The sequence below is a fragment of the Vulpes vulpes genome, chromosome 15 (genome assembly GCF_048418805.1).
Source record: "Vulpes vulpes isolate BD-2025 chromosome 15, VulVul3, whole genome shotgun sequence".
NCBI lineage: Eukaryota > Metazoa > Chordata > Mammalia > Carnivora > Canidae > Vulpes > Vulpes vulpes.
In genome coordinates this window covers 22,112,423-22,139,105 of record NC_132794.1, presented here as the reverse complement: position 1 = coordinate 22,139,105, position 26,683 = coordinate 22,112,423, and the positions used below count along the sequence as shown (strand labels likewise).

The window sequence follows — 26,683 nt, the reverse complement described above, 5'->3', positions numbered from 1 at the left end:
TGCATGTTAAGAAATAATGAATTTTTCATTTACATTTTTTTCTCATCCAGCTCTCTGCACCTACTTTTTTTCTTGTTAGACTAATAGCAATAGTTATACTCATTTTTCCTGTGATATAAAAGCATTAGTAATATCAGAAACTGTTTAAGGATGTGGCAATATTAATTAATCTTATAGCAGACTCATGTTACTTCCATATTTACATGCATTCCATAGAATTGATACATCTTTCATCACATAAATTCTTTCCTCACATTTTGCACTCTCAAGATAACAGTGATTCTGGTAGCATGATCTGCTGCATGTACAAGATGAGGTAGATAAAATGTGAATAAGATTTTAATATTTAAAAAATTATCTTAGTAAATACTTTGAAATTAGAAAACCTTCTTGGTCATAGTAGACACACATTTATATATGTGATTGAAATATTGTATTATGATCCTAACTTTTATACTAACCATAATACATTTAAGCTATCCAGACTTTAAAGAAAATGGCTTATTTGTAGAAATAAGTTGGTTCTAATGCTAGCAACAGCTTAGGTTTTATATCCAGTATGATAATTTCAAGGATAGTATTTGAGAGGCATATAAAGCTTATACCTACATGCAGAAGATAAGAATAGAATATTAAGAAAAAAGGTGAAAGATCTTTTACTGCTCTGCTGTATTTTTTTAACCCAAACTTTCCATGTATCTCCTGGGAAAATTTGAAATACCATGCTCCTCATGTAAAGATACTATCAGTTATTCCAATCTTATTCCATTTTTGTCTGTTTCTGATAGACATCATCTGATTCAAATAAAATCATGTTGAAATGTACTTCAGAGATTATGATGATAAATTGTTAAGGAATTTCAGGAAATATCCAGCTCTTGAGAGGATAAACCTTAGAAATGAATAAGCAAATATCAAAGAAATAAAAATATCTGTATCATATAGCCCCTGAATTTATCACTGCCTCTTGGCACTTGCTTAACTTAACTGCCCAGAAATAGTGAGCTCTACCTCCAGTTTGCCACAGTTGTCCATCCTTCCTCTGGATTGATTCTTTTCCCCAGGAATCCCAGTTCACACTAGCAAGTGAGTGTCTCAATTTGAGCTGCTATATAACAAGGTATCATAGACTGAATGGCTTAAACAGAAACATTTATTTCTCACTGTTCTGCAGGCTGGAAGTCCAAGAACAGGATGCCAGTGTGGTCAGGTTATTGGTCAGAACATTTTTCTGGTTATGTCCTTATATGGCCTTTCCTTGATGCAAGCACAGACATACCTGCTATCTCCTCCTATTTCCTTAAGGACATTAATCCCATTAAGGGATTCTACTCTTTTGACTTCATCAAAACTACCTCTCAAAGGTCCCCCCACTTCCAAATCCCATTATATTAAGGATTAGGGCTTCAACCTATGAAATTGGGGTGAGGTGGGAACCCCCTCATTCATTCCATAGCAGTGAACTTTCTGGATTTGACAGAGAAGATCACTTCACAGATGGAACTAGAGCATAAGTTCACAGAATGAAGCTGTCCACCAAGATCATATCATACTAAGACTTCACTGACATTGAATTTTTATCATCTTAAAGATCCTGGAAGGGGATCCCTGGGTGGCGCAGCGGTTTAGCGCCTGCCTTTGGCTCAGGGCGTGATCCTGGAGACCCGGGATCGAGTCCCACGTCGGGCTCCCGGTGCATGGAGCCTGCTTCTCCCTCTGCCTGTGTCTCTGCCTCTCTCTCTCTCTCTCTCTGTGTGACTATCATAAATAAATTTAAAAAAAAAAAAAAAGATCCTGGAAGATATGCTAAGACCTTGTGGCAGACAGCCTGTGTTAGTCCATTTAGGCTGCTGTAACAAAGTGCCATAGATTGGGTGGCTTGTAAACAACAAAAGTTTGTTTTGCATGGAAGGCTGGGAGTCCATGATCAGGGAGCCAGGATGGTGGGGTTCTGGTTCAGACTGCTGGCTTCTGTTTATATCCCCATAGGATGGAGAGCAGGACCCAGAAACAATGTTCTCTTCTGACTCTTATAGGGCACTGCTCCCATTCATGAGAGGTCCACCCTTACAACCTCATCTACTCCTCATCATCTCCCAGAGGCCATGCCTCCTACTGCCATCATATTGGGGAGTAGAGTTGCAGCATATGAATTTGGTAGGGATGGGACACAAACATTCAGTTTGTAACAGTGCTTCTCCACTTTCCTCCTCTTCTTAAGACATGGTGCCGAAATATTGCCTTGTTGTATTTGCCACTTTAATCCTTAGTCTGCGATAGCATGGCCACCAAAAGTTATGATATTGATTCTTGAAAAAGACCACCAAGGGCTTGAATCCAATGAGCCAGAACTCTGTGGCCATAAATCCTTTAATCTTCTAAATTCTATTATTTAATTTCTTTGGAGCAGTGGCAAGGACAAGCTTTTCCTAATATTATCTATGTATTCTTGATATCTATCCACTGACTGAAGTCAGTTTTTGTTTGTGATGATTTGAAATAGATAGTTTTCTAATATATTGAGCTTTACAAAAATATTTGAATATCATAGTATTAGCAGCTGTCCTTACATTTTAATGAATCTGCTGGATCTAATCCTATGATGTTGCTAATTTAAATTATGGAAACTTCAGTTTCTGGATTTGTACAGAGAGAGAGAGAGAGATGCATCTAAACTCATTATTTTATGAATTTAGGCATATTGAGGTTAGGATGTTAATTACATATTTTTTCACTCAACAGTATTTATCAGGCATGTAGTACCAACCAAGCACTTTTCCAGGTGTTGAGTATAGAGAATTAAACTAAGCAAGAAAAAATGACTTTATGAACCTCACCCTGTGTCAAGGAAAACAGATAATAAAAAAAACAAAGTTGTAAAATATATAATATGGGACAGTGAAAAGGATCAAGGATAAGAAAATAGAGCAGTGCAGTGAGATGCAGCTAATGCTATGATAATCAGACATAATAAACATCCCAGAACTCTGCGGCACTTGATAATAATTCCCATGCTCAAATGGAACCAGCTGATACAGGCAGGCTTTCTATAGGGAGCTCTGTGTCAAGTAACAAGGCTAAATTCCATTCTATGGATCCAGTGACACTTGTAACCAGGCAGAAGAGGTGACAACTACAGGGAGGAAGCCGTCTTGTGACAATGACAGAGGCACAAGAGAACAAGCCCCTTACCGAGAGCTGATTTTATGTGTCTGCTCATGTCACATCCAAAAAGTCATGTGGCTAAGCCTATCATCAATCCAGCAGGGGAACACACTCCTACTGGGAGGGCTTTGGAAGTGACTATCTGCTGAATGTATCAAAACTATATACCTGTGAATGAAAGATAATTTTAAAATGATATTCAAGTTTGTGAAAACCTATGTATCTACATTTTTTCTCTAAGCTGCTTCAGAATTGTTGTATCATCACATATTGAATAAGGAAAAACATAATTTTCACTAAGTTGTTTTAAAGATATTAAAGAAGTAAATGGTATTTTTGTATCTTCATTTAATGACCATAATAATTACTTGGGTTAATAACATTTATTGTATAACATTAGAAGTAATGTATTATTAGGGCTCTTCAAAGATACAAAATGATTGAAGGGATATACAAATATTGCTATATATCTAGGTAACTGGAATCCACTTATGTGGATCAGCTTAGAAACTATTATAAAATAACATATAATTTAATGCAATTATAATTAAAAATGTGTCATAGAGACTATACAAATGAGCAGTAATAGAAAAAAAACACATAAAAGCCTCTTAGAAATGCAATATCACAATATCCTGAAGTAGAAACTAAGATCAGATAATGTTGATTCTATATCCATACAACTTCAAAAACCTATGTAACTCATTTGCCTTACTACATTTACTCATATGGATCATTTTTAGTTGTTTGATTTTGTACAATGAAATATTCTTTCCTAGAATAAGTGGAAATTTTTCCAGTATAATGTAATATGCACAAAGCCAATTATTTTGAACATCTCTCTTTTTCTAAAGTGGGGTAAAAAAAGAAAGTAAAAGGAACACATATTTGTGATTTTCTAGAAGCTCTCTGGAAAATCCCAAAGCTATTTTTGTATGTAATAGGTATCCTTAAATCTTTGTTTCTTTTTTTCTAAATTTAGAGTTTTATTTTGGGAAAGCAAAATCAAAAGCACTTTCACAGGTTTGTCCACCTGCTTGAATTAAAATTGTAGATGACTGAGAAACTACTTGGTTACCTATTTAATCAATTTGACAATAAACTTTTAAAATAAACATAAAAGGTAAAAAAAAAAAAATGCTTCCTTGGTCAAACCTTCATTATACATTGGTATTTTTCTTTCAGACTATGGTTTACAATGTGTTGTTTCAATATTATTTTCATTTAATTCTCTACTTCCTAAACCGGTTAATGTTATTATAAAACTGTAGATTATTTGTAATATGAATTTTGTACATAATAGTGTAATACCAGCTGCTTGATACTTTTTGCCATATACATTCATTAAATTAATATTTATTTAATTCTTACTATATGCTAGGCAGTATATTGGCCCCGGGGAAACCCAAATAAAGGATGCACATTTTTTAGCTCAATAAAAGAAAAAGCTGAAGATGGAGATCTAGGTCAATATTATTTTAGAAGAGACTGTACATTTTTTGTTTTTGTTTATTTTACTATGGTGCAGTGCTCTGAAAATATATCACACATGATTCATTTCTAATCATAGCTTGAATTACTTTTATTCCATTTGGCTCAAAATATTTTGCTATGTTATGTAAAAATAATTTAATTTTAACAATAGCTTCTCACCTCTTTAAATAAAAGAGTGTTCTAATCAAATACACATTAAAAATATACATGTCAACATAAACAGCAGTTAAGCAGGAAGAAATTGTGATCAAAGTCCAATTAAATAATACAATGAGGGCGCCTGGGTGACTCATTCACTTGGGTAGTGGACTCTAGATTTCAGATCAGGTCATGATTTCAAGGTCATGAGAGCCAACCCCACCTTGCTTCTGAAGTCAGCAGCAGGGAGTTGACTTGATTCTTTCTCTCTGTCCACCCCCACACACACACTCACTCACACTTGCACAATCTCTCAAGTAAATAAATCTTATAAATAAATAAATAAATAAATAAATAAATCTAAACTATGATTCTTTGAAAGTTAAAAATATGTGATAATTGATACCAATTTTTATTCAAGACATTTAAAGGAAGGTAGAAAAGGTTTGCATAATTCCCTGCATTTCAGCCTTTCAACTAAGAGGCAATAAATATAAAGGTAAAGTAGTGATAATAATAATATCTAATGTAATTGCAACTAAATTTGTTCATTATACAACATGCTTAAACATTGATAGGTCATAAGCACCACGTTAACTGTACTATTATTTCTATCATTATTATTATTATTATATCATGGCGATAATACTGGGAGTTTTTGTTGTTTGGTTTCCATTATTGTGACCCAGACATTCCTTTGTGCATATAAGCAGCATTCTAGAAACACAATAATGCACTTTGAAATATAATAGTGAAAATGTTTTAGTTTGTTTTTGAAATCTTTTAGCTCATCAGTATTTGATAAGTTTGGGAAAAGAATTAAACTTACTGCATATAAGATTAATAACCTAGATATCAAATTGAATCACTAGAAAAAAAACTGTACTTTTAACTTGATAGGGCTTTCTTTTCAACCCTAATAGTAGTGACAAACTCCAAAATTATTTGACATGAATAAGCACAAATAACATAAATAACAGAATGTGCTGTAATTATATTAGACTCTGAAGAAACTAACAATATTGTTATTTATAAAACAACTGTAACACTGCTATATCCGTATGTCCAATCAATCTTCTTTTGACAACTCAGAAATTTTTACCAAAGAGATCCACTCAGGCTTTGTTTCCTAAATGTCTATGTAAAATTGTGCATAATAATAATATAGTCCTTAAAAAACTGCAGTCTTATGGAAAATTGAATTATATCAAGCATCAATAGAGGAAAAATTAACCATAGGTAGTAAAATACTTTTATCAGTATACATATGTATGGTTAAGGAAGAGAAATATTAAGACAAGTAAAAGAAGAGTAGTAATAGAAATAATAATTTGCTGTAATCAAGCTTTTCTTATTAGTAATAATTATATCACTAATATTAGTCAAATTAAAGAGAACCCAATGTGTGCTAAAAATCCTATATAAGCGTTATCTTCATATGACACTTAGGACTCCAGGGTCGTAAAATTTGCTGAGGTTTATGCATTCCTGGGTTGTTCAAATTTGGTACAGAAAATGCACATCCAACACTATGGTTGGTTAATTGGCAATAAGCACACATCTAATTTAGTATTCCTTGTAGCCACTAGAATTCCCATGATGCATGGACTGAATCCAGTTAATTGCCGTAGCTGATTCCACCTATGAGTGAACATGCAGTAGAGCTGGGTCTATGAAATTATTAATTGAATTATCCTCTAAATGTGCCAAAGGATATATTAGTTTTTATTCCCTTGGTAGTTTCCCTCAGCATAAATCAAATGAGAAAATTCAGTGCCTGAAAAAAAGCATCAAGGTGTTTTAGATATTAAAAAAAAAAAAACATGTGCAGTTAATTCTTAGTTAATTTAAGGGGCTGGCTTCTTCACAAAATAGGCAATCAGAATCTACAAAAGACAATGTTAGCACAGAATTAATACAGTATTAAAGTCCTAAATTCTGTGATACTAGGAAAATGAAACGAATGTTGATATACCTTACCTTCTCTATTAAATGCAATGATAATATTTAGAATCTATACTTAACCTGGATTTTCATTCATTTATTTAACTGTTATTTACTGAATGTCAAATATAAATTCAGGTGCCATACAGAACTCAGAAAAGAAACAAGAAGCTAGTGCAAAGTGCTGAAAGCAGGAAAGTTAGGGATGGTCCTCACATTCCCTCATCCATCTCAGGATGGATTGAGTTAACTCAGAGACAAAGTAGATGCAAAAATAGGTAGGCATAGGCCAGCTAATGTGGAACTTTATAAATCTTTTAAAAAGTTTTTGATTTAAGAAGTGTGAAGAGAATCTTATAGCAAGGATTAATCAGAATAGTGACATTATCTTAAAATAGAAGCTGGTAGGCCAGGAAACCAGTAAGGACCAGCCTTCTAAAGTTAACCATGTAATGATGATGGCCTCAACCGGGGATATAATAGTGATAACTGGAAGAAGTGAATGGTATTTTTATATGCTGTGATTTATTGGTGAGGAATAAATGTCGAACTTTTAAGAATATTTCATTTTATTGTGTCTTAAAAATCTAATATTAAATAAAAAGAATTTGAAATTTTTGTGCCAGAAAGTATGATGATTAGAAGAGGGGGTGGTATTTCATGACAGTATAGAAATTATTTGGAGAGTGTGTGAGACAGATTCACTATAATTCCAGTACAGTTTTATAAGTGCAATACGTGTTATCAATATGATTTTCAAAGTCAAATTTATTTTTCATCGATTTTAAATCTTACCCTCTCATATGCCTTTCAATTTGATTCACAAAATGGATAGTGTATAGTGTGTGTGTATAGTGAGTTGCCTGGTTCTGTTATTCATGAACCTTTGGAAATTCAGGTCAAGGTTTTTTATAGATCAGATCCCAGAGCCTGTGTGTTGTGTTTTGTTATCAGCTCCAGCCTGCTCATGAGCAAGCAGAATTCAGGAATCCAGGCTAGCACCCAGCGAGAAGTAAGACTTTACTTAGGTCACAGGTACCAGTCACAGATAAACCATGTTCAGAAAAAAGCCTTCAGAGACTACGAGAGAATGACAGGAGAAAGTGAAAAGCTTGCATTAAGCAAATAATCCAGGAGGGAAGTTTCGTGCAGTGTCAGGAATGCTGTGATGAGTGCTGGCTGCACATTCAGCCCTAAGTCTCAGCCATAAGACAAATAATAAGGCAAAATAAGAAAACACATTTACCAAACAAGAGTAACTTGGCACCAAGTCTGAAAAGTTTCTTTAATGTCTCCTGGTACTCCTGGAACATGCTTTTCCTGATCCCCACTTTGAGGAAATGACAAAATCAGATACTGACACACTCTGCTGTTTCTACTTATGCTGGCAAATTTAAATTAGAGATTCAGTTAAGGTCATGGACATAAGTACTGTTGAAAAGTCCTAGCTCAGCTACAATTTAATTAAACATAAATAATTTCTCTTTAGAGATCTTCCTGTTGTGATAATAGTTAGGAGAACACAGATCCTTGATTTTTAAGGTCTGTTTTCATTTTACATTCGGTTTTACATGTTCTCCTTCTCACAGTCTGTGCAATCATATATATAGTTTTTATTAATCATATTCATAAGTAGAATACATGGAAACCTGAAAATCATGTGCTTCCTAGTATTTTCACCACCAAGGAACTCACATGATTTTCTCTCATGCACTCTTCAGTTTTTTTAAGATATTAACTTATTAAAATGGTATTTAGTAAGAAGGCTTATTCTTCATTTGCATTATATGTGTACATATATATGTAATTACATGTATGCGTGTATAGTAAATTACCAGCCATGAGATAATTAACTATCCTGAAGTATTTATAATTCTAGCCAAAAGCAAATGTCACTTTTATATGGTCCAATGCCTCTTTATATATGGTAAATATTATAACCCTCTTTCTATATTTTTAATTTGTCCAAGACATATTTTCTGTGTCAGTAAACTCCTAGAGTTAAAGAAACAAGTTCAACTATTAGTTCTAGAAAGAAAAAAATTAAAAACCCAAAGCTCAAATTAATAAACAGAAAATTAAGGGGACATAATTGCTATCTGGCATCATTGGGACCTGAATCCAATGGAAGGCCTGACACTATTTTGAATATTGTATTATTGTTATTATTATTATTATTATTATGTATTATATAATAATTCCAATATAATTATATTCACTTATAAACAGTAATTGCAAATTTCTGTCTTCTATTATAGTTCAGCCTCCAGTCTGTGTGTGTGTGTGTCCAGATTCTTATTGTCAGGCTTGATGGGAAGAATCAAGGTTCAGTGCTAATACCTTTGAGACAAGAACCTTACCCATTCCCCTTCCATTGCACTACATATTGCCTTCATTATAGTTATGTATTTTTGTATCTTTCTGATCCACTAAGATAGGATTCCCTGCTGTCATGAATCCCCCATGAATCCCCCACATTTTAATAGTACTTAGCATAAAATAGATAAACAAAAATAATTTGGGTAATTAGTGCAGTAGCCACCCCTCCCAGAGCAGTGCATTAGAATATTTAAGAGGAAGCTTTAGACATCTGATTTGTTTTTCCCCACAAGCTCAAAATATGATTTGATGGATAGCCAGGTTGGCAAAACTTTTATACCTAAACAGTTATATCCACATTTACTAGTGGTAGCTTTGTGTCAGTGGGCATAAATTACTGTTTAAATCTTAAGCATATTACCTCATGTGCAGTAGCTACAGTTTTTGAAATATGAAAATGAAGCCACTTATGAGTTATTCCAAATAATATTTCTCAACAAATAAAACAGATTGCTTAAAATCTCCCTGAAATGATACATATATAACTGTTTGCACTAGAGCAAATACACACAGACACACACATGTAAGTTTGTAAGGCTTGTAAGTTCACTAAGACTAAAAAAGTATCAAAATTAGAATTTCACTGTTGAAAAGGTACATAATGAGAAAGATACCAGTATATATGTTTGCTATTTTTAGAATATGCAATTTTATGTTCACTATTTTTGGGATATTTTAGAAAAATATCCTCTATCTTAGCAGTTACATTTAGTATTTTTTTGCTATATCCTATAAGTGATATTTTTAATAATAAAACCCCATGTTTTTCATTATATTCTAGAATAGTCTTTTATTAGAGGCAATATATGTACAAGTGTATTGACATCCAAAAATAATCTATAAATCATAATTATCAGATTCAGATATGAAGAGAGCATATTCAAAATGTCAGTTGCATAGCACGTTAGTAATTATAATGATAGAAGCAATGTAACATATTTTCAACTCTTAATGTTTTGAAAAGTAATAACAACCTACTTTCTTCATAAATGTCCTAATAGGAAGTTGAATATCAAGCTCAACTTTGGAAATTCCAATGAATTTTCCTCATATAAAAATTACATAGTATATGCATTTTGTATGGATTATTTATTTTAGACAGAGACAGCATGGGGGAGGGAAGGGCAGAGGGAGAGGAAGAAACTCCCCCCTGAGCATGAAGTTGGAATAGGGGCTTGATCTCAGGACGCTGAGATCATGACCTGAGCCGAAATCAAGAGTTAGACACCCAACAGAATGAGCCACCCAGGTACCCTAGTAAATAAAAAAATATAATTTAAAAAGTGTTAAGAAACAATTATTACATTTTAAGGCACTAGTAAATATGCTCATTTGGGGATTAAATGTATTCTTTATTGAGATGTTGAATGATATCTTCCACTTATTTTAGGAATTTTAATGCAAGACTTCATTTATTATGGATCAAGAGCAAAAGTGCTGTGGCTAGCTTATTCATAATTTCTTAACCATGAGAGGGCCAGACAGCAAATTTTGAGATTACTTTGAAATATCAATTTATATATAAGCAGCAACGAAACAAATTTTATACACTACTTTAATACACCGTATTAATTCAAAATGAAAAGTATGTTCAAATTTCCACACTGGAGCTGAGGGGATTACCTTTGACTTTGATATTGAAACAGCGGATTAATTTTTCTCCCTATTTGCAATTTTAGTAAACTTCTAGTTTATTATTTTAGTTTTTTGTGTCTTGATGCTGATAATGATGTAGCTATAAGTTCTTTCAAGTTACCTCAAATTATAAAATAAACTTGAAAGAACATAAAAACTTCAAGAAGGTGGGTAACCTTGTCTTTCATGTTCATCATTTGATCCCCATATGCAGAAGAGAACACAAGTTGAAATCAGGAAATATTTATAAGATGTAAATTCTACAACAAAGCAAAATATACTTTATTGTCTTCTTGTCCTTGCTTTTATTTTCCTTCTTCTTTTCCTCCTCTCTTTCCTTCATCCTTTACTCCTTCTTTTTCTCCCCACTCCAGATTTCGTTATTCTCTATTAACCTTAATGTGAGATTAACTTTCCTGAGTTTTTAATCCAAGAACTATTTATTCAAGGATATATTGCTTAAATGCAATTCTAACCGTAAAACCATTAGTGCAGAAAATGACTGCTCTACCCCAGAATACGTTTATTCTTACATCATAGCTTCTCATACATGAGCAGAGAAATTGGAAAAGTAGTCATGATTTAAATCATTTCATTTTATTGGCATCACCTGGACATGAGTGTGCACTCGTTTCCATCAAATTTTTTTCTAAACCGCATACATGTTTCTTTTATTGCTTAAATATAGCATACAGGAGTAATAAATATTTCCTTGATTACTTGGTATAATCACTTCAAACTTTAATTTTCTATTAATGATCTTTAGGAATGAGTCTCTGAAAATGTACTTAGTTATTAATAGAATAACTCACAGTGTGTGATTTCATAACATGATCATAAAGAGCCAAAAGTCTATGGGTTGGCTCTGCCACCACCTTCCCAAATATCCCAGAGTCAAGTTTCTTGTATGTGGAACAAAGATTTGTAGATGACTCTCATATTCCTTTTCAGATATTAGATGCTATGAGATCTGTCTAGTTCTGTCAAACTTGAAATGACCATGTACACAAAAGACAAGTTTAATTTTGTTCATAGGTAAATACAGTAAATACAAAGATCTCTTCACATAATGAGAACTTGGTGAATTCACACACAGTTGGGTGTTAATCTTCATATCTCCTCCGCTGTGTCTGGCTGGGGTAAATTTCTTTATTGTGTGATTGATTTTTAAAAATTGTCTAATTCTAAAAAAAAAAAATTGTCTAATTCTAACAACTTCAATTACACAAAATATAGGAGATATTTTGTGTTTTGACAACCAAGTCAGCATCCTAAACTATGTAAGCTATCTGATATATAATTGTGACCAAAAATTAAGTAGTTCTAAGAACTACACTGCCATATTTGCTTCAGATATTTCTTTGTTGTTGTTATTGTTCTTGTTTTCTTTCCTCTTAAAAGGAAATAAGTTTTTCCTTATTTTGGGGGGGGGGTACTCTATCTTTTGTCAAAGGGAAATTATACTGACACTTAAAAATAGTAAGGAAGACTGTATTGGAATGGGGGTCAAGACTGTTGCAATAGGAGAGAGAGATTGAACTCAACTCCAAATACAATAAAGACAAGTGAGGATTTATAGCCAAGGAGCAGAATGACAGAAGTCAGTGGATGGAAAATTACTAACAGAAACTTTATTCAATTTCAGCTGTAATGTGATTCTCGCTAAACTCGCATGCTAGAATTCTCACTAAAGGCAGGCCTGGGTCATGGGCTTTAAGGGTGAGTAAGAAGGAACTTGATCAGATTTCAAAGATATTCAGATATCAATGCTTGAACGATCCCCACTAAACAGACTTAACAGGATTCTTCACTAAAGGAAGAAGCGGAGCAGGGCAGGACCTAATCACAAAGCCACATCCCTATAGAAAGACTTACAGAAGCCTGACGAAAGTTTTGTCAAGGAGGGCATTGTTGCTATTTTCCTTGCTCCTCATTGTTACCACAAGGTTTTTTTTTTTTAATTTTTTTTATTTATTTATTTATGATAGTCACAGAGAGAGAGAGAGAGGCAGAGACACAGGCAGAGGGAGAAGCAGGCTCCATGCACCGGGAGCCCGACGTGGGATTCGATCCCGGGTCTCCAGGATCGCACCCTGGGCCAAAGGCAGGCGCCAAACCGCTGCGCCACCCAGGGATCCCTACCAGAAGGTTTTTAAGGGACGCCTCTACTTTTCCATCCCATGAATGAAATATTTCATCTTGTCACTGTATAGATTTCACTGACTTTTTTCTCTACTTTGCTCAGATAAAATGTTCTTCCAATAAAGTGATTTCTGTTCATTGAATTTTTTAGAATTATTTATTTTGGACTTGAATAGGATTTGGAGGACATATAATGCCTTGGGAGAAGTTTCCACTACTTTATGTTCTGTTTATGCCGTATTCTTCACTCCTCTTCCTTCCCCCTGCTGTTTTGTTAACTGCTCAACTTTATTTCCTCTGCACAATATTTGAAGCTTTTCATGATGGGAAAGGCCTACTTCTTAAAAAGGCCGATTCTCTGAAAATTACTATATTTGATTTATCAACATGAAATATGGCTACTTGTTTCTAGCCTGAAGTTTTCACATGCTGCCTGTGCCAAAGTTACATCCTTCTTCAAACAGTGACCCAGCACTAATTGTTGGATTTTATTAACGTGCCCATCTTGTGCCAGTGAATATTGGTGCCTTGCTACAATATCTGGTTTGATATCTACAAAGCATATAACATATAGAAATTTACTTTGTGTTTAATTGTGGATGGAAATTATCAATATTTTCTTGCCTCACACCACAAATACATTTTTTTAATGTGGCTTTCAGAATAGCATGTACTGCCTGTAAGCATGTTTGCATTCAACATCAGTGATTCCAAATTAAATTCCTACTGAGATCATCAGGCAAACAATTAGCAGCAATTGCTTGCTTTTATAGAAAAATCAAATCTTGCCCTAAGTTTATGGTTAAATTATAATAACATAATACATATTCACACAGATGCCACATCGTGGACAGAGTAGACTGTGAGTCAGCAATTAATAGTTCCGCTAGCATGTATGATTTTCATACTGGGCTATATTTATATGCAAATAAATTACCCATAAACCTTTCCTTAGAATATTATAATATTAAAGAGATTATATTTAATATTTAGTAAGTGTAATAAAATGTTTTATAGATAGATCTAGAGATAAAGATATAGATATAACCTAAGCTTTTGACTCTGAATATCAGGAACTTTGGTTTCTCTTACACCTGCACCCATAATTAGTTACACATCCTTAGATTTTCCACTTAATCTTCCCAGACCTTGAAAAAGTTTTTTTTACATTTATTTATTTATGATAGTTGAGAGAGAGACAGGCAGAGGGAGAAGCAGGCTCCATGCACCGGGAGCCCGACGTGGGATTCGATCCTGGGTCTCCAGGATCGCGCCCTGGGCCAAAGGCAGGCGCCAAACCACTGCGCCACCCAGGGATCCACTGTTTTTGTTTTGTTTTGTTTTGTTTTCTATTCTCCTTGAAAATACCTTGTGTTCAATATATGTGAACTGTTGAATTGAAAACTCATCGAAGGCTTAATCTCAAGTAAATTTGATATACAGTGTTTGAGAACCAAGTCACCATCTTACACTATGTAAGCTATCAAGTATATAATTGTGACCAAGACATATCTTAGCTCCTAAGATTCAAATCATTTGGTGGAGAAACAGTGATGTAGATCCTGTCACTTCCTATTACTGTGCTGTGGGAACACACAAAATCTGTGGGAGCACCAAGTACCGAAGCTCACTCACAATAGAAAGTCATGGAAAGGCTGTGTTTAGGTAGTATGGAGCTTAGTTTTGAAGGCAGCCGGGTGAAGGGAAGGACGGGCACATTACAAGCTGAAGGATAATCACAGCACATACCTTTATGTAATATTCAGCACACCTGAGTGCCAAGATGCGTTACTACATAGCTACACAATTCTCTTTGGAGGGACAGTAAGCTGTTTTTGAGTTTTTGTTAAGATAACAATGCATTAAAAGTCCTGTGTATAAACTTTAGATATTTCTATGTATTTTTCTGGAGACATACCTAAGACTGGATTGCAGAATCAAAATCATAAGGCTTTTTAAGATTCTTTATCTTCTGAGGAATTGTTCAAATTGTACTCACTTCAATAATGTATGATGGGATCCACATCACCAAAATGTTGCTAGCAGTGAATAATATAATTTTGTTCCTGGGGTTAATAGATATAGAATGAATGGTCTCTGGTTAAAATCACCCTAAATTCACATCCCAGACTTACAACTTCGTGCTAGGATAGCTTGACAGCTCTTACTCCAGATCCTTCATGCTTACAACAGGATGACACCTTCCACACAAGATTATTGAAAAGATAAAATAGAATAAAATATATAATCTTACTGTCTTACGTAGAAAACATTCAATTAATATTTCATACTCCTCTGTGAGACTGGCTTAACAAACATACACTAAAAAAAGGACAAGAATTTTTAAATCACTTGTGCATTTGTACTACAGATTGATATACTAAGATACAAAAGAATACAGATTCTTTTGTATCTTACATAAAATCCTTTGGTACAACAAAATTACTTTAGCTCAGTTTTAAGTAATTAGGGGTAGTAAAACAAAACATTTAAGTTAGATTACTGAAATTGATAATTTACGAAGTGATACAAAGTTTTAAAGGTTAATAACAATAATAGTATAAATACCAGCAACATTTTATCTACTGCTTAATATAGGATTTTGCTTTTATGCAAAAAATTTAAAGATGAATTCTTTCAAATAATTATACAGCCAAAATATTGAGACTAGAAGAAGTTATAATTGATTGGCATTTGTGCTACATCATAGTTCTAGATTGGAGCAGGACTAAAAACCACATTTGTGTGTCTTCACAATTAGGTTATTTCAATAAAATAATATAATAATATTGTATATTTTCTCTTAATCTATTTTTATATAGAGGTCTGACATAGGATCCTGAGAATTGACAGACCTTCATAGGGACTAATTAATTTTCAAATCAACTTTGTGGATTAAATTAAATCATTTCTGGTTTAATTAAAACTGGAAATGATATTTCAGGAAAAAACTATTTCTTAATTGTGATATTAACATTTCAACTTAGATTTTATATCTGTTTCAAAATATCTGATAGAAGAAATTATATGAGTAAGACAATATTTAAAAATGACACAAGACTACTGATTTTGTTATCCTGAACTTACATTTTATAATGAGGTTTGTTCCACAAACAGATTTCACATGTATAGATAGCCATTAATTAACTGGATTGATAATTTTTTGTCTGGGCACTAATGTTTCATATTTTAACAATTGGCCAACTTTGAATATTTCTATATTAATTTTAAAATTATTCAATGATACAGTCAAATGACATATTATCATGAATTCCAATGTCGTGTATTAATAAATATATGAAATTAGAGTTGCTGCAGCTTCTTTTTGTAGTCAAGTAGTAATTACTATTGTTTATACTAATTAAGTGATTATCTTAAAGAAAAGGTCTATAAATGTTATGTTATTTTGCTTTACAGATGCTCCCAAGTTTATATCAAACCAAACAATTTATTACTCTTGGGAAGGAAACCCTATCAATATAAGCTGTGATGTGAAATCTAATCCACCAGCATCAGTCCATTGGAGAAGAGAGAAATTAGTCCTGCCAGCTAAAAACACCACTAATTTAAAGACATACAGTGCAGGGAGAAAGATGATATTAGAGGTAAGTCTTGTACATTATGAATAAGTTGTATTATTTTAGGAGTTATCTGCTATTTTAGAATATATATAAATATGTTAATATAAATACATTTATATAACAAATATATAATATCTATACACATACAAATCTCATTATATATCTTTCTTGTGTATTTACTTAAAAGGGAAATTTTATGTGTTTGGACCATGGCCCATTAATGATTAATATCTCACTATTTACTTATATAGAAATATGAGTGTATAGCAAAAGCCATTATTTATCAAAATCCATTTTTGGAAAAAAATTATATCAGGACAAAATAGGGTGAGAGAATGAGTAATTCGTCATTTATTAAGGGCCAAAAGTTCAATTTCAGTGTTGATAGTAGCTATTGATTCTGAGACCATGCCTTCTAAGACTGGCATATGTAACTTCTTTCTGGGTACATACTTAGAACTTTCTAAATAAACCAGATTTACTTTTTCAGTGCCTTATTTAATTTAATTTTTTATTTTTTTAAAGATTTTGTTTATTTATTTGAGAGGGAGAATGAATGATGGGGAGGGAGAGAGAGAGAGAGAAAGAGAAAGAGAGAGAGAGAAGGGCAGGCTCTCCCTGAGTAGGGAGCCCTGATGTGGGCCTCAATCCCAGGACCTGGGATCATGACTTTAGCTGAAGGCAGGTGCTTCACCGACTGAACCACCCAGGCACCCCTCACTTCATTTTATATTATATTATTTTATATTTACATTTAAATTAAGATTCTAGATAATTGTCTTTATGCTGTCAAGTGCCTGGCATTTAAATTCTGTTTGAATACAATACCCATTATTTATTAATTGTAGATTGTGTGTGTGTGGGGGGGGGGCAATTCACAAAGTTTGTGTGTCCATGGTCACGATCATGAACCCTTCTAATTTATCACGCTTTCAGTACAATTGGAATCTTCCTTGGATAGCCTTCTTTCACTAAAGTATACTGTGTTTTGTTTCACTAAAAGGATACTGTGTTTTTCCTTGTGATTCAATTTATAGACATTTTATATACGCATGTTTTAAAATAACATCTGATACTCCTAATTCATTAACTTAGAGGTATTCTAATCGGTGCCACATTAACTCTTCTATCTGGTAATAGGACTTCATAAAATGTTGGTTAATGGAAGGAATTAGCTAGCACTTCCCCCAAATATTTGGGTAACTGACTCTGTTAATTAGGCAATTGCTTAATCTGTTTCTTTTTTTTAATTTTGTATTTTATTTATTTATTAATATAGCCAAAAAGATAAAAGGCTAGACTCTAAAAAGAGCTATTGTTTTACATTTGATATTCGAGGCCTAGGGAAGAGAGGCTTTGACTATCACTTATATATATGCCCAACAAATACACATATTATAAAATATTAGTAAGACAAACATCTGTGCACACCACCCATCCCAGAGGATTTAGACACCTTGGGGTGGGTGGTGTCTAAATCTGTTTTGATTTAAATTGGCTTCTTTGTAACTGTATTAAAATTAACTGGGTGAGTTGACACAAAGGTCAATTTTACAGACATTTGGGTAGATTTAACTCACCCAAATTTAAAACCAGGTTAGGTTTAACTTTAGTTCTGGACACTGTGTTATTGTGTTTGGGCTGCTGTAATGAATACCACAGGTGGGGTAGCTTAAACAAAATAACCTTCTCCCTCCTGCATATTTCTGTAGACTAGAAGTCCAGATAAAGGTGTCAGAGGATTGGCTTTTGATGAAACTTCTGTCCTTGGGTTGTAGATATGCCTTCTAACCATGCACTCACATGGCCTTCCCTCTGTGCACATAAGGAGAGAGGTCCGGTGTCTTGTTATCTTATAAGGACCTCAGGGCCCATTTTTATGATTTCTTTTAACCTCAATTACTTCCTTTAAAGACCATATTTCCAAATAACCTTAAGCGGTTAGGATTTCAACATATGACTTCTATTGGGTGACACAATTTATTCCATAGCAGATCAGTATAAGTTCATGTTTAAATAGCAGTCTAATCTGTGATTTCTGCTTTTAGTTCATTTTACCACTTTTCAGTTTCTAGGATAGCTCATAATTCTTCATAGTCAATGTCAAGCAACATGTTATAAATCTGACATTTAAATATTTTAAATTTTTTATATTTAAAAATTGTATTCATATAAAGCTCTCATTTTATTTACTTTTCTGCTTAAATGGCATTCCTCCCCACCCAAAAGTGAAAACTAAGCAATTTTTGTTTATACGTACCATATGATCTGTTGATTAAAGCATTGACCTTAAACATATACTTTTGTGTATATACTATTTTTTAAAACAAAATTAAAACCTTGAATAAATAACTAGAGGGTAGCTAATACAACTTAAAAACAAAATAATAACTACAAAAATGAAAAAGCAAAGATAAGCATTACTAAAATTGAATTAATAGCATACATCGTTGCTTAGGATAGTACAGTGTTATTTTTTATTAGTAATCATAATAGTCATGTAACTGGTAATTCTTAAGAATATTTTATACATTTAATACAATATTAAATTTGCAACTGATAACAAGTTGATCAATAACAGATTTCTTGAATTGATTTTTTAGAGTTTTTCATTGAGTAAATATATATATTAAGTCTTTTAAATTTATGAATTCTTAAACATAAAAAGTAATCTATAAATCTTTGGATTAGTGTCAATAAAATCATCTGTAAAGGTCATCCATTTTTTTTCCCTGAGCACTTCCTGAGGTAATAAGTCAACGTTTTAATATATGGGAAAAAATTTGTTGTAGGAACTTTGTAATAGGTTGATTGGAATAATATTGTGCTTTTGATCATTTGTATTGCTGTTCTTTGCCCTAAGTAAAATGCTAACTATTAAATATGTGATTTTCTCACCATGGAACACAAAGAAAGAGGAAATAAAATTTTTGCAGATTTAGGAGAAAGAACAGTGAGCTCCTTTATTAACACTGTACTCCCAGCTCATATTTTGATGTTAAAAACTATATCAAACTATATCTGATTTATTATGTACTATGAAAGCCCAATATCTTAGGTACACTTGAATTATGTTAACTGAATATTAAAGTGTGAAAAAGTTGAGCCATATGTAGATATGTCTGCCACTTCCTGGATAAATATCAGCAATAACTGATATATTTTAAACATTTAAATATTTTAAAATTAATGCTTTATATGTTTGTTGTATAATATTTTATTTTTGGCAAAATTAACTATCATTTAATTGTCCTGGGATTGGGCATAAAGCCACTATTGGGCGTTGCATTCATACTGTTTTCCTAGAACACATCAGATAGGCTGCAAAGCACATGATTTGATCAGATTATATCTAGGCCTTTGGTTTTTGTTTTTTTTTTTTTTTAATAATCTGTGCTATTAGAGGTGTTTTCTGTATTTGGTAATCATACATGATAAAGAAGTTATTTCAGATAAAACTGTAAAACTTTTATCTTTTGATTAGTGAACTCCTGGGAACAGAAGACAAAACAATCAAATGAAAAAACCCTGAATTGAGCCTTTTAAAAGTTGTTCCAATGAAACTAGCTGTATTTGAATTACTTTTTTAATACTGAGGGGCTGCACAATACTCCTGATTCTCTGTCATGGCCATCCTGTCTACATTTTATCAGTACAGCATACATTATTCCCTGTGGACTATACAAATAACCCCCCTATGCCTGTAAATTGTAGAAAAGTTTTTGGCAGATTCCTTTCTCTCTAGTAAAGTTATTTTCAAGTTAAATTAGCCTGGTATATTAAAAGCTGAATGTAAGAAAAATGAATGTTTTAATCACTCAGAAGTACTTACATAAGAATGATTAAAGCTTCTAATCCTTAAAACTTATGATCTATTCCTAGATAGACAGCTAACCAGAGAATGAATGACACAGCTTTTTTGTACTTTTTCAGAATCACCATCTTCAATGGACCTCAAAATTACACTTTTAGTTAATAGCCTCCCATTACCACAAAATCATTTTCCCCCTTTTGGGATAGAGTTGAAATTAACAGCAACTCTTGTTGTAAGCATATTCTCTCTTAATAACAGTTACTGGGATTGAAAATTATATCTATTACTATCATCAGATCTCTTTTCTGAATTGATACTTCAAAATTTCGGTACATTTGAATTACAGGGTTGGTCACAATGTTCAGCAATAGATTCCTGGAAGGTTAACTTAATTATGGATTTCAAATGTGTGAGGACTGAGGTCAGCTATTTTCCACCTAAACTGAAAGAGAATGATACAAATTGAACAGAAATGGAGGCAAGATACTGTTATTAGCTATCCATATAACGTGCCTGTCTGCAAGGATTGCTACACAAGGGTGACATTTTCTTCCAAAATACCTTCCTGGAAAGATTGATTGATTGATTGATTGATTGACTGATTGATTGATTTTAGAATGAGTCTTCATCCTTCATTAATATTTCACAATCAATAAAGTCATGAGAGGGAAAGAAAACTGATGCATTTCCTGGCTTTCTTGAACTTTAAATCTGCTTGACTTCATGCTAAAAACAAAACAAAAAACAAAACAAAACAAAAAACCAAAGGGTTAATTAACATTGCTTTTGGTATAGTGTTCTGTTTTCAAGTTCATGTCGGCAACAGTTGCAGAATATATATTTTTTCAAACTGTGTTCTACTTTCAGAGGTTTACATATGTAAATATCCAATGATTTTTTTTCTTCTGAATAGATATAATCAAATTGTGGCATTTGTCTACTGACTAAATTATTGGTTAACCTATGTTTCATCTAGTCCTGTGGAAATATGGGTCCATTTCTTACATCTAAAAGGTTGTGATGCTTACTAAATACAGAAAAAAGGAGTTATGGCAAGGCATTGTGAATAATTGAACATGTGTGAAGTTGGTAGTCATATTAGAGTCTATTTTAAAACTGCCATGATATTGTTTCAAAATTGTTAAACTTTTATTATTATTAATATTTTAGATAGCACCTACATCTGACAATGACTTTGGACGATATAATTGCACAGCCACTAACCGTATAGGAACAAGATTTCAAGAATATATTCTTGCTTTGGCTGGTAAGTATAGCACAATAATTTCTGAGATCTCATAAAATATTTTTATAAGCAAATAGATTTACATTTTTATAGGTCATAATACATGTTATAATTAGGATGAATGGGCCAGTGCTTAAAAATTAGGAATAGTTGCATCTGACAGATAGTGAGGACTTAGAACACTTTTAAAAATCAAGATTGATTTTAAACCCTGATTCTAATCCCCCACCTTTTCAAGTGAGCTATCTACGAAAGAAATAGGAAAGATATATCTTAAGAAAGCGAATTATATTTTATGTTAAGTAAGAATCATATCAAAAAATTTAAAAGACCTCTTGAGAGAAAATACACTAAAATTAATCTATTTTAAAATCTTAAACTTGAAAGTACAAATAATTTTATTTTCAAGAAAATTTGGAGCTTACATAACATTCACTGAAAACTATTGCATTTTGTGCATGACAACATTCTAGTTCTTCCTCAAGAGCTTAAAGATATAGAGATCATAACTTGTAGATACAACTCATTTTAACTAGAAACCAGTAATGTTTTTATTTATATAAATAAGTTACATATAAAGCACACATAAATATTTATAGAATTTGCATTATGTTTTACAAGACTGATTGGAAGTCTGAAAATATACATAGCAGTATATTTACATAGCTCAGAAGATACAAAAACATGATTTATTGTCTTTAGGGCTAGTTAGAGAAATATCAGAAAATTATTGTAATGTTCTGTTTTAATAGAATAAGTACCTTCCATGAAAATTTTTAGAATGTTTTCTTAGTGTTCTAGTATATAACTATTAACTTGATTAAGAAATATTTTTCTTTCTATTGATATGTAAAGTCACATCATTAATTTCAAAGACCAAACGAGAAATTTAAAAGTTTATAAAGCAAGTAATACTAAAATTATTATGTGACTGAAATCTGCTTATCTCCAATTTGGGTTTTTCTACACGAAGGAGAAGGGAAAGAAGGGATTGTGTGACGTGCTTTAGGGAAGAAGGAGGGGAAGGAAAATATTGAGATGAAAGGGAATTTAACTTAGGGAGAAAAGGATTAAGGAAGAAAGGAAATAAACAAGTATTTATTGCCTACCGTGACGTCATTAGAAAATTGATGTCAATGAAAATCATAGGAAATAGACTATCCACATTTAGATATATGAATAAACCATTACACAAGCATAAATTGTAGGAAAATTAAATGTGCTAAGTCATATCAAAATTCACTGATAATGAATTGAAGTGAGCATCATCTGTACTGATCAGAAGCATTTACTCCTTACATTAATTCCAAGCCTCTGAAAATTAGGCAAATTTTCTTGTAGTTAGTATGAACTTTTTTATAAATACAGCTATAAATGTGATCAATATATGTATATACAATTAATTAACATTGATTTTACATTGTTTTCTTACAAATCATATAGGTTTGGATCTATTAGGTAAACTCATTAATGACAAGATATGTTTTTTAAATTTTTAAGTGCTTGTAATTCCAGAAAAATATGAAAAATAGAATATTATATTCATGAGATTTTAATATCTCATTAAATTCTCAAGAAATATTTAATGCCTGTACATTTTCATATCTCACATTTCTTATGGTAACATTTTTTATTGAAAAATATATTTGATATGTATCCTTCTAATTAAGATATTAACTTAATGAGTTTCCCTCAGCCTAACCATAAAAAAAAATAGAATATGTTCACTCAAGTGAAGAGCTAAAATGTTATTGGAAATATTTCTTAAATATGCAACTTTCCTAATATTTCAAAATTTTGTGACAAATACAAACTGAATATTTGTTTCAGAAAGAGATAGATTCGGGGGGATCCCTGGGTGGCGCAGTGGTTTAGCGCCTGCCTTTGGCCCAGGGCGCGATCCTGGAGACCGCGGATCGAATCCCACGTCGGGCTCCCGGTGCATGGAGCCTGCTTCTCCCTCTGCCTGTGTCTCTGCCTCTCTCTCTCTCTTTCTGACTATCATAAATAAATAAAAATTAAAAAAAAAAAAAGAGATAGATTCGGGGGATTCCTGGGTGGTTCAGCAGTTTAGTGCCTGCCTTTGGCCCAGGGCGTGATCCTGGAGTTCCAGGATCAAGTCCCACGTTGGAGCCTGCTTCTCCCTCTACCTGTGTTTCTGCCTCTCTCTCTGTGTGTGTGTCTCGCGTGAATAAATAAATAAAATCTTAAAAAAAAAAAAAAAGAAAGAGATTCGACTGAAATTGTAGCAGAGATATAAAAATGAATTAGACCCACAGACTTAGATGGGAAACATACATTTAAACATCAGCATTTATAAACATTATTCATTTGATGGACCTTTTTATTTAATGCTTACACAATTAATGAAGAATTTGAAAAATGAAAGTGCAATATGATTTTAAATAAAATGTAAGAGAAATGTTATGTAGAAATTTAAATATTTCAAAATAGATGTAAGTATCACAGCTCAGTATCTCATTAGCTTATCTGACCTAGTAAAAGGTCCAGATCATTTGGCATATGGTATTTTATATTATAACAGATTACTTTGATTCAAAACGGCAATAAATTAAAACAGTGACAAACATGAAATGATGTTCTATCTATTCAGTGAAAAATACAGCAAAAAGCTACCTTTTAAATTCCCTTTGTTTCAAAAATCTTTGTTTCCTTTTTCTTTTCCGTTTTTCTTTTCTTCCTTTTTTTTTTTTTTTTTTTTTTTACATCCTTTATAATCAAGTCTTACATCTGAGCAAGTAGACATCTGTATGCAGGTTGGAGCGGAGCAGCCTAGCATAAGATGTCTGACTCTCAGCAGAGTTAAAAGACTAATGAGGGGTCCAGTGATCTAGTGTGGGTGTTGGAGTCTAGGCAAGTGAGAAGGATTTGCATGTGCCAAGACAGAAACAGCAACTCAGAGAGGAGTGTTGGAATCTAATCAGTGTAAGGAGAGGCCCAAATAAAGTGGTGGGAGCAGTGATGGGTGATTCATTTCTACAAGCCTATGGGTAACATCAGTAATTGCATACAGACACACAAATTAGAATGACCCTAGGGTAATGGTTGGGTATTGGAGTTATTGATGTGAAATCAGGTTTTAATGTATGTAGCTAGATATAGAAAGGAGAAAAGAAGTAAGGGAGTGTGTGTGTGTTTACTCAGCCATGTCTAAAAGGAACTTCTTTTTGTCAGGGATCTTACTTAGAAAACAATTTCTGTATGTGTAAGTGATGAATCACTAAATTCTACACCTGAAACCAATTTTACCGTATGTGGTAACTAACTAAAATTGAAATAAAAACTTAAAACTAAAAAATATATATATTGCTGAGCTAGCTCTATCCACTGGGAGGACTTGGGAGCTCCCATACAGCAAAGCACTACATGTCTCTGGCAGCCACATCTTGGTTTCTAAATACTGTTTTTCACTAAAAATAACCAAGATTTCTTGTACAATGGCTGATTCTAGGAGGGGGACAAAGAGAGTACAAGATAAGCCTGGAACAATGTGTTGTGCCAGGAGGAAAGAAATTTAAAAAAGAATAAGGACATGTCGAAAACAACCATCAACTGTTTTGTTTTTTTTTTTAAGATTTTATTTATCTTATCTCTCTCTAGAGAGAGACAGAAATAGCAAGAGAGAACTTGAGTAGGGAGTGTCAGAAGGAGATGACTACTCGCTGAGCTAGAGAGCCCAGTCCCTGGACTGGAGCTCAATACCTGGACCCTGGGATCCTGACCTGAGCTGAAGGCAGACAGTTAACCAACTGAGCCACCTAGGTTCCCCCATCAAGCATTTCTTTCTTTTTTTTTCTTTTTTTTTTTTTTTTAAGATTCCATTCATTTATTCATGAGAGACACAGAGAGAGAGGCAGGGACACACAGGAAGAGGGAGAAGCAGGCTCCATGCAGGGAGCCCGACATGGGACTGGATCCCAGGTCTCCAGGATCATGCCCTGGGCAGAAGGCGGTGCTAAACCAGAGCCACTGGGGCTGCCCCAATCAAGCATTTCTAACAAATGCCATCATACAAATGAATTCACCTGAGGGGCATCAATGGTTGCTAATGCAGGTGTATATTGAAAAAAAAATAGCGAGCTAGATGACCAAAAAATAAACGGAAATACTTTTAAAGTGCCTATCCTCAAATTATTTTTTAATTACAAAGGAAAAATGGCAACATTACATTTGTAAACCTACCAAATCCCAATTTAATTAAGTGATCAAAATTAGCATCACCAGTAATGAGAAAATTAAACTTGGGCACTATCAGAAATAGGCAGCAAGAACACAGAATAACAATTGTAATATTCCTGCTAAAAATGCATAACCAGAATCTAGTATGAGTAAATAGAAGACAAACCCAAATTGAGGTACTATCTACAAAATAACCAGCCTTTGAAGTGTCAAAGCCACGCAAAGGAATGATTAAGGAACTTTCTATATTAAAGGACAGTGAAGATAAATAACAAATAAATGCCATGCCTGTATCTTTTGTTATAAAGGACATTACTGGGATGATAGGTGAAATTTGATTGCAGTCTTTGGATTAGATAGTAATTTGTTTTATAGAGCTTATGTAGGAGAGTGTTTTGTTATAGTAAATACTAAAGTTTGCACCATATCAATTTATTTTAAATGGCTCAGATTAAAAAAGATAGGTTCTACACACTATTCTTGTACACTGTCTATAAACATGAAATTATATTTTTAAAAAAGGAGTAAGGGCACCTCGGTGGCTCAGTTGGTGTCTGACTCTTGAAATCAGCTCAGGTCTTGATCTTGGGGTTATGAGTTTCAAGTCCAAGCCTTGCATTGGAGTCCTCACTGGGCATACACTCTACCTTAAAAAAGCAACATAACTTGTGAATATAGGTAGCTTTCTTGATTTAAAAAAATCCAATCTTTTATGTGTACATACATAGCTTCATATATGAGATTATAGTTTTAAAATACTGAAAAGAAGGTTTGCATGTTAAATAATTCATTGATTCACAGACACGTGGTGTTTCAAATATGGAGGTATAATTTTTTATTCTAAAATATATAATTTTATTCTAAAATAGATTTTATTCTAAATAAAATTTAGACACTTTTCAAAAATATCTTAATAGATATGATGATAATACTGTTCTTAACAAT

The 26,683-nt window shown here is 32.9% G+C and overlaps 1 protein-coding gene across 2 annotated transcripts in view; it reads left to right on the top strand.

The window, feature by feature from the left end:
• Nucleotides 1-26,683, top strand: part of NCAM2 (neural cell adhesion molecule 2) — a 503,824-nt gene that overhangs the window by 386,081 nt on the left and 91,060 nt on the right. For both annotated transcript variants that reach the window (XM_025995672.2, XM_025995673.2), the window contains exons 10-11: nucleotides 16,315-16,502; nucleotides 21,463-21,559. In XM_025995672.2, the coding sequence (XP_025851457.1) occupies nucleotides 16,315-16,502; nucleotides 21,463-21,559 (285 nt within the window). The remainder of the gene's footprint in view (nucleotides 1-16,314; nucleotides 16,503-21,462; nucleotides 21,560-26,683) is intronic.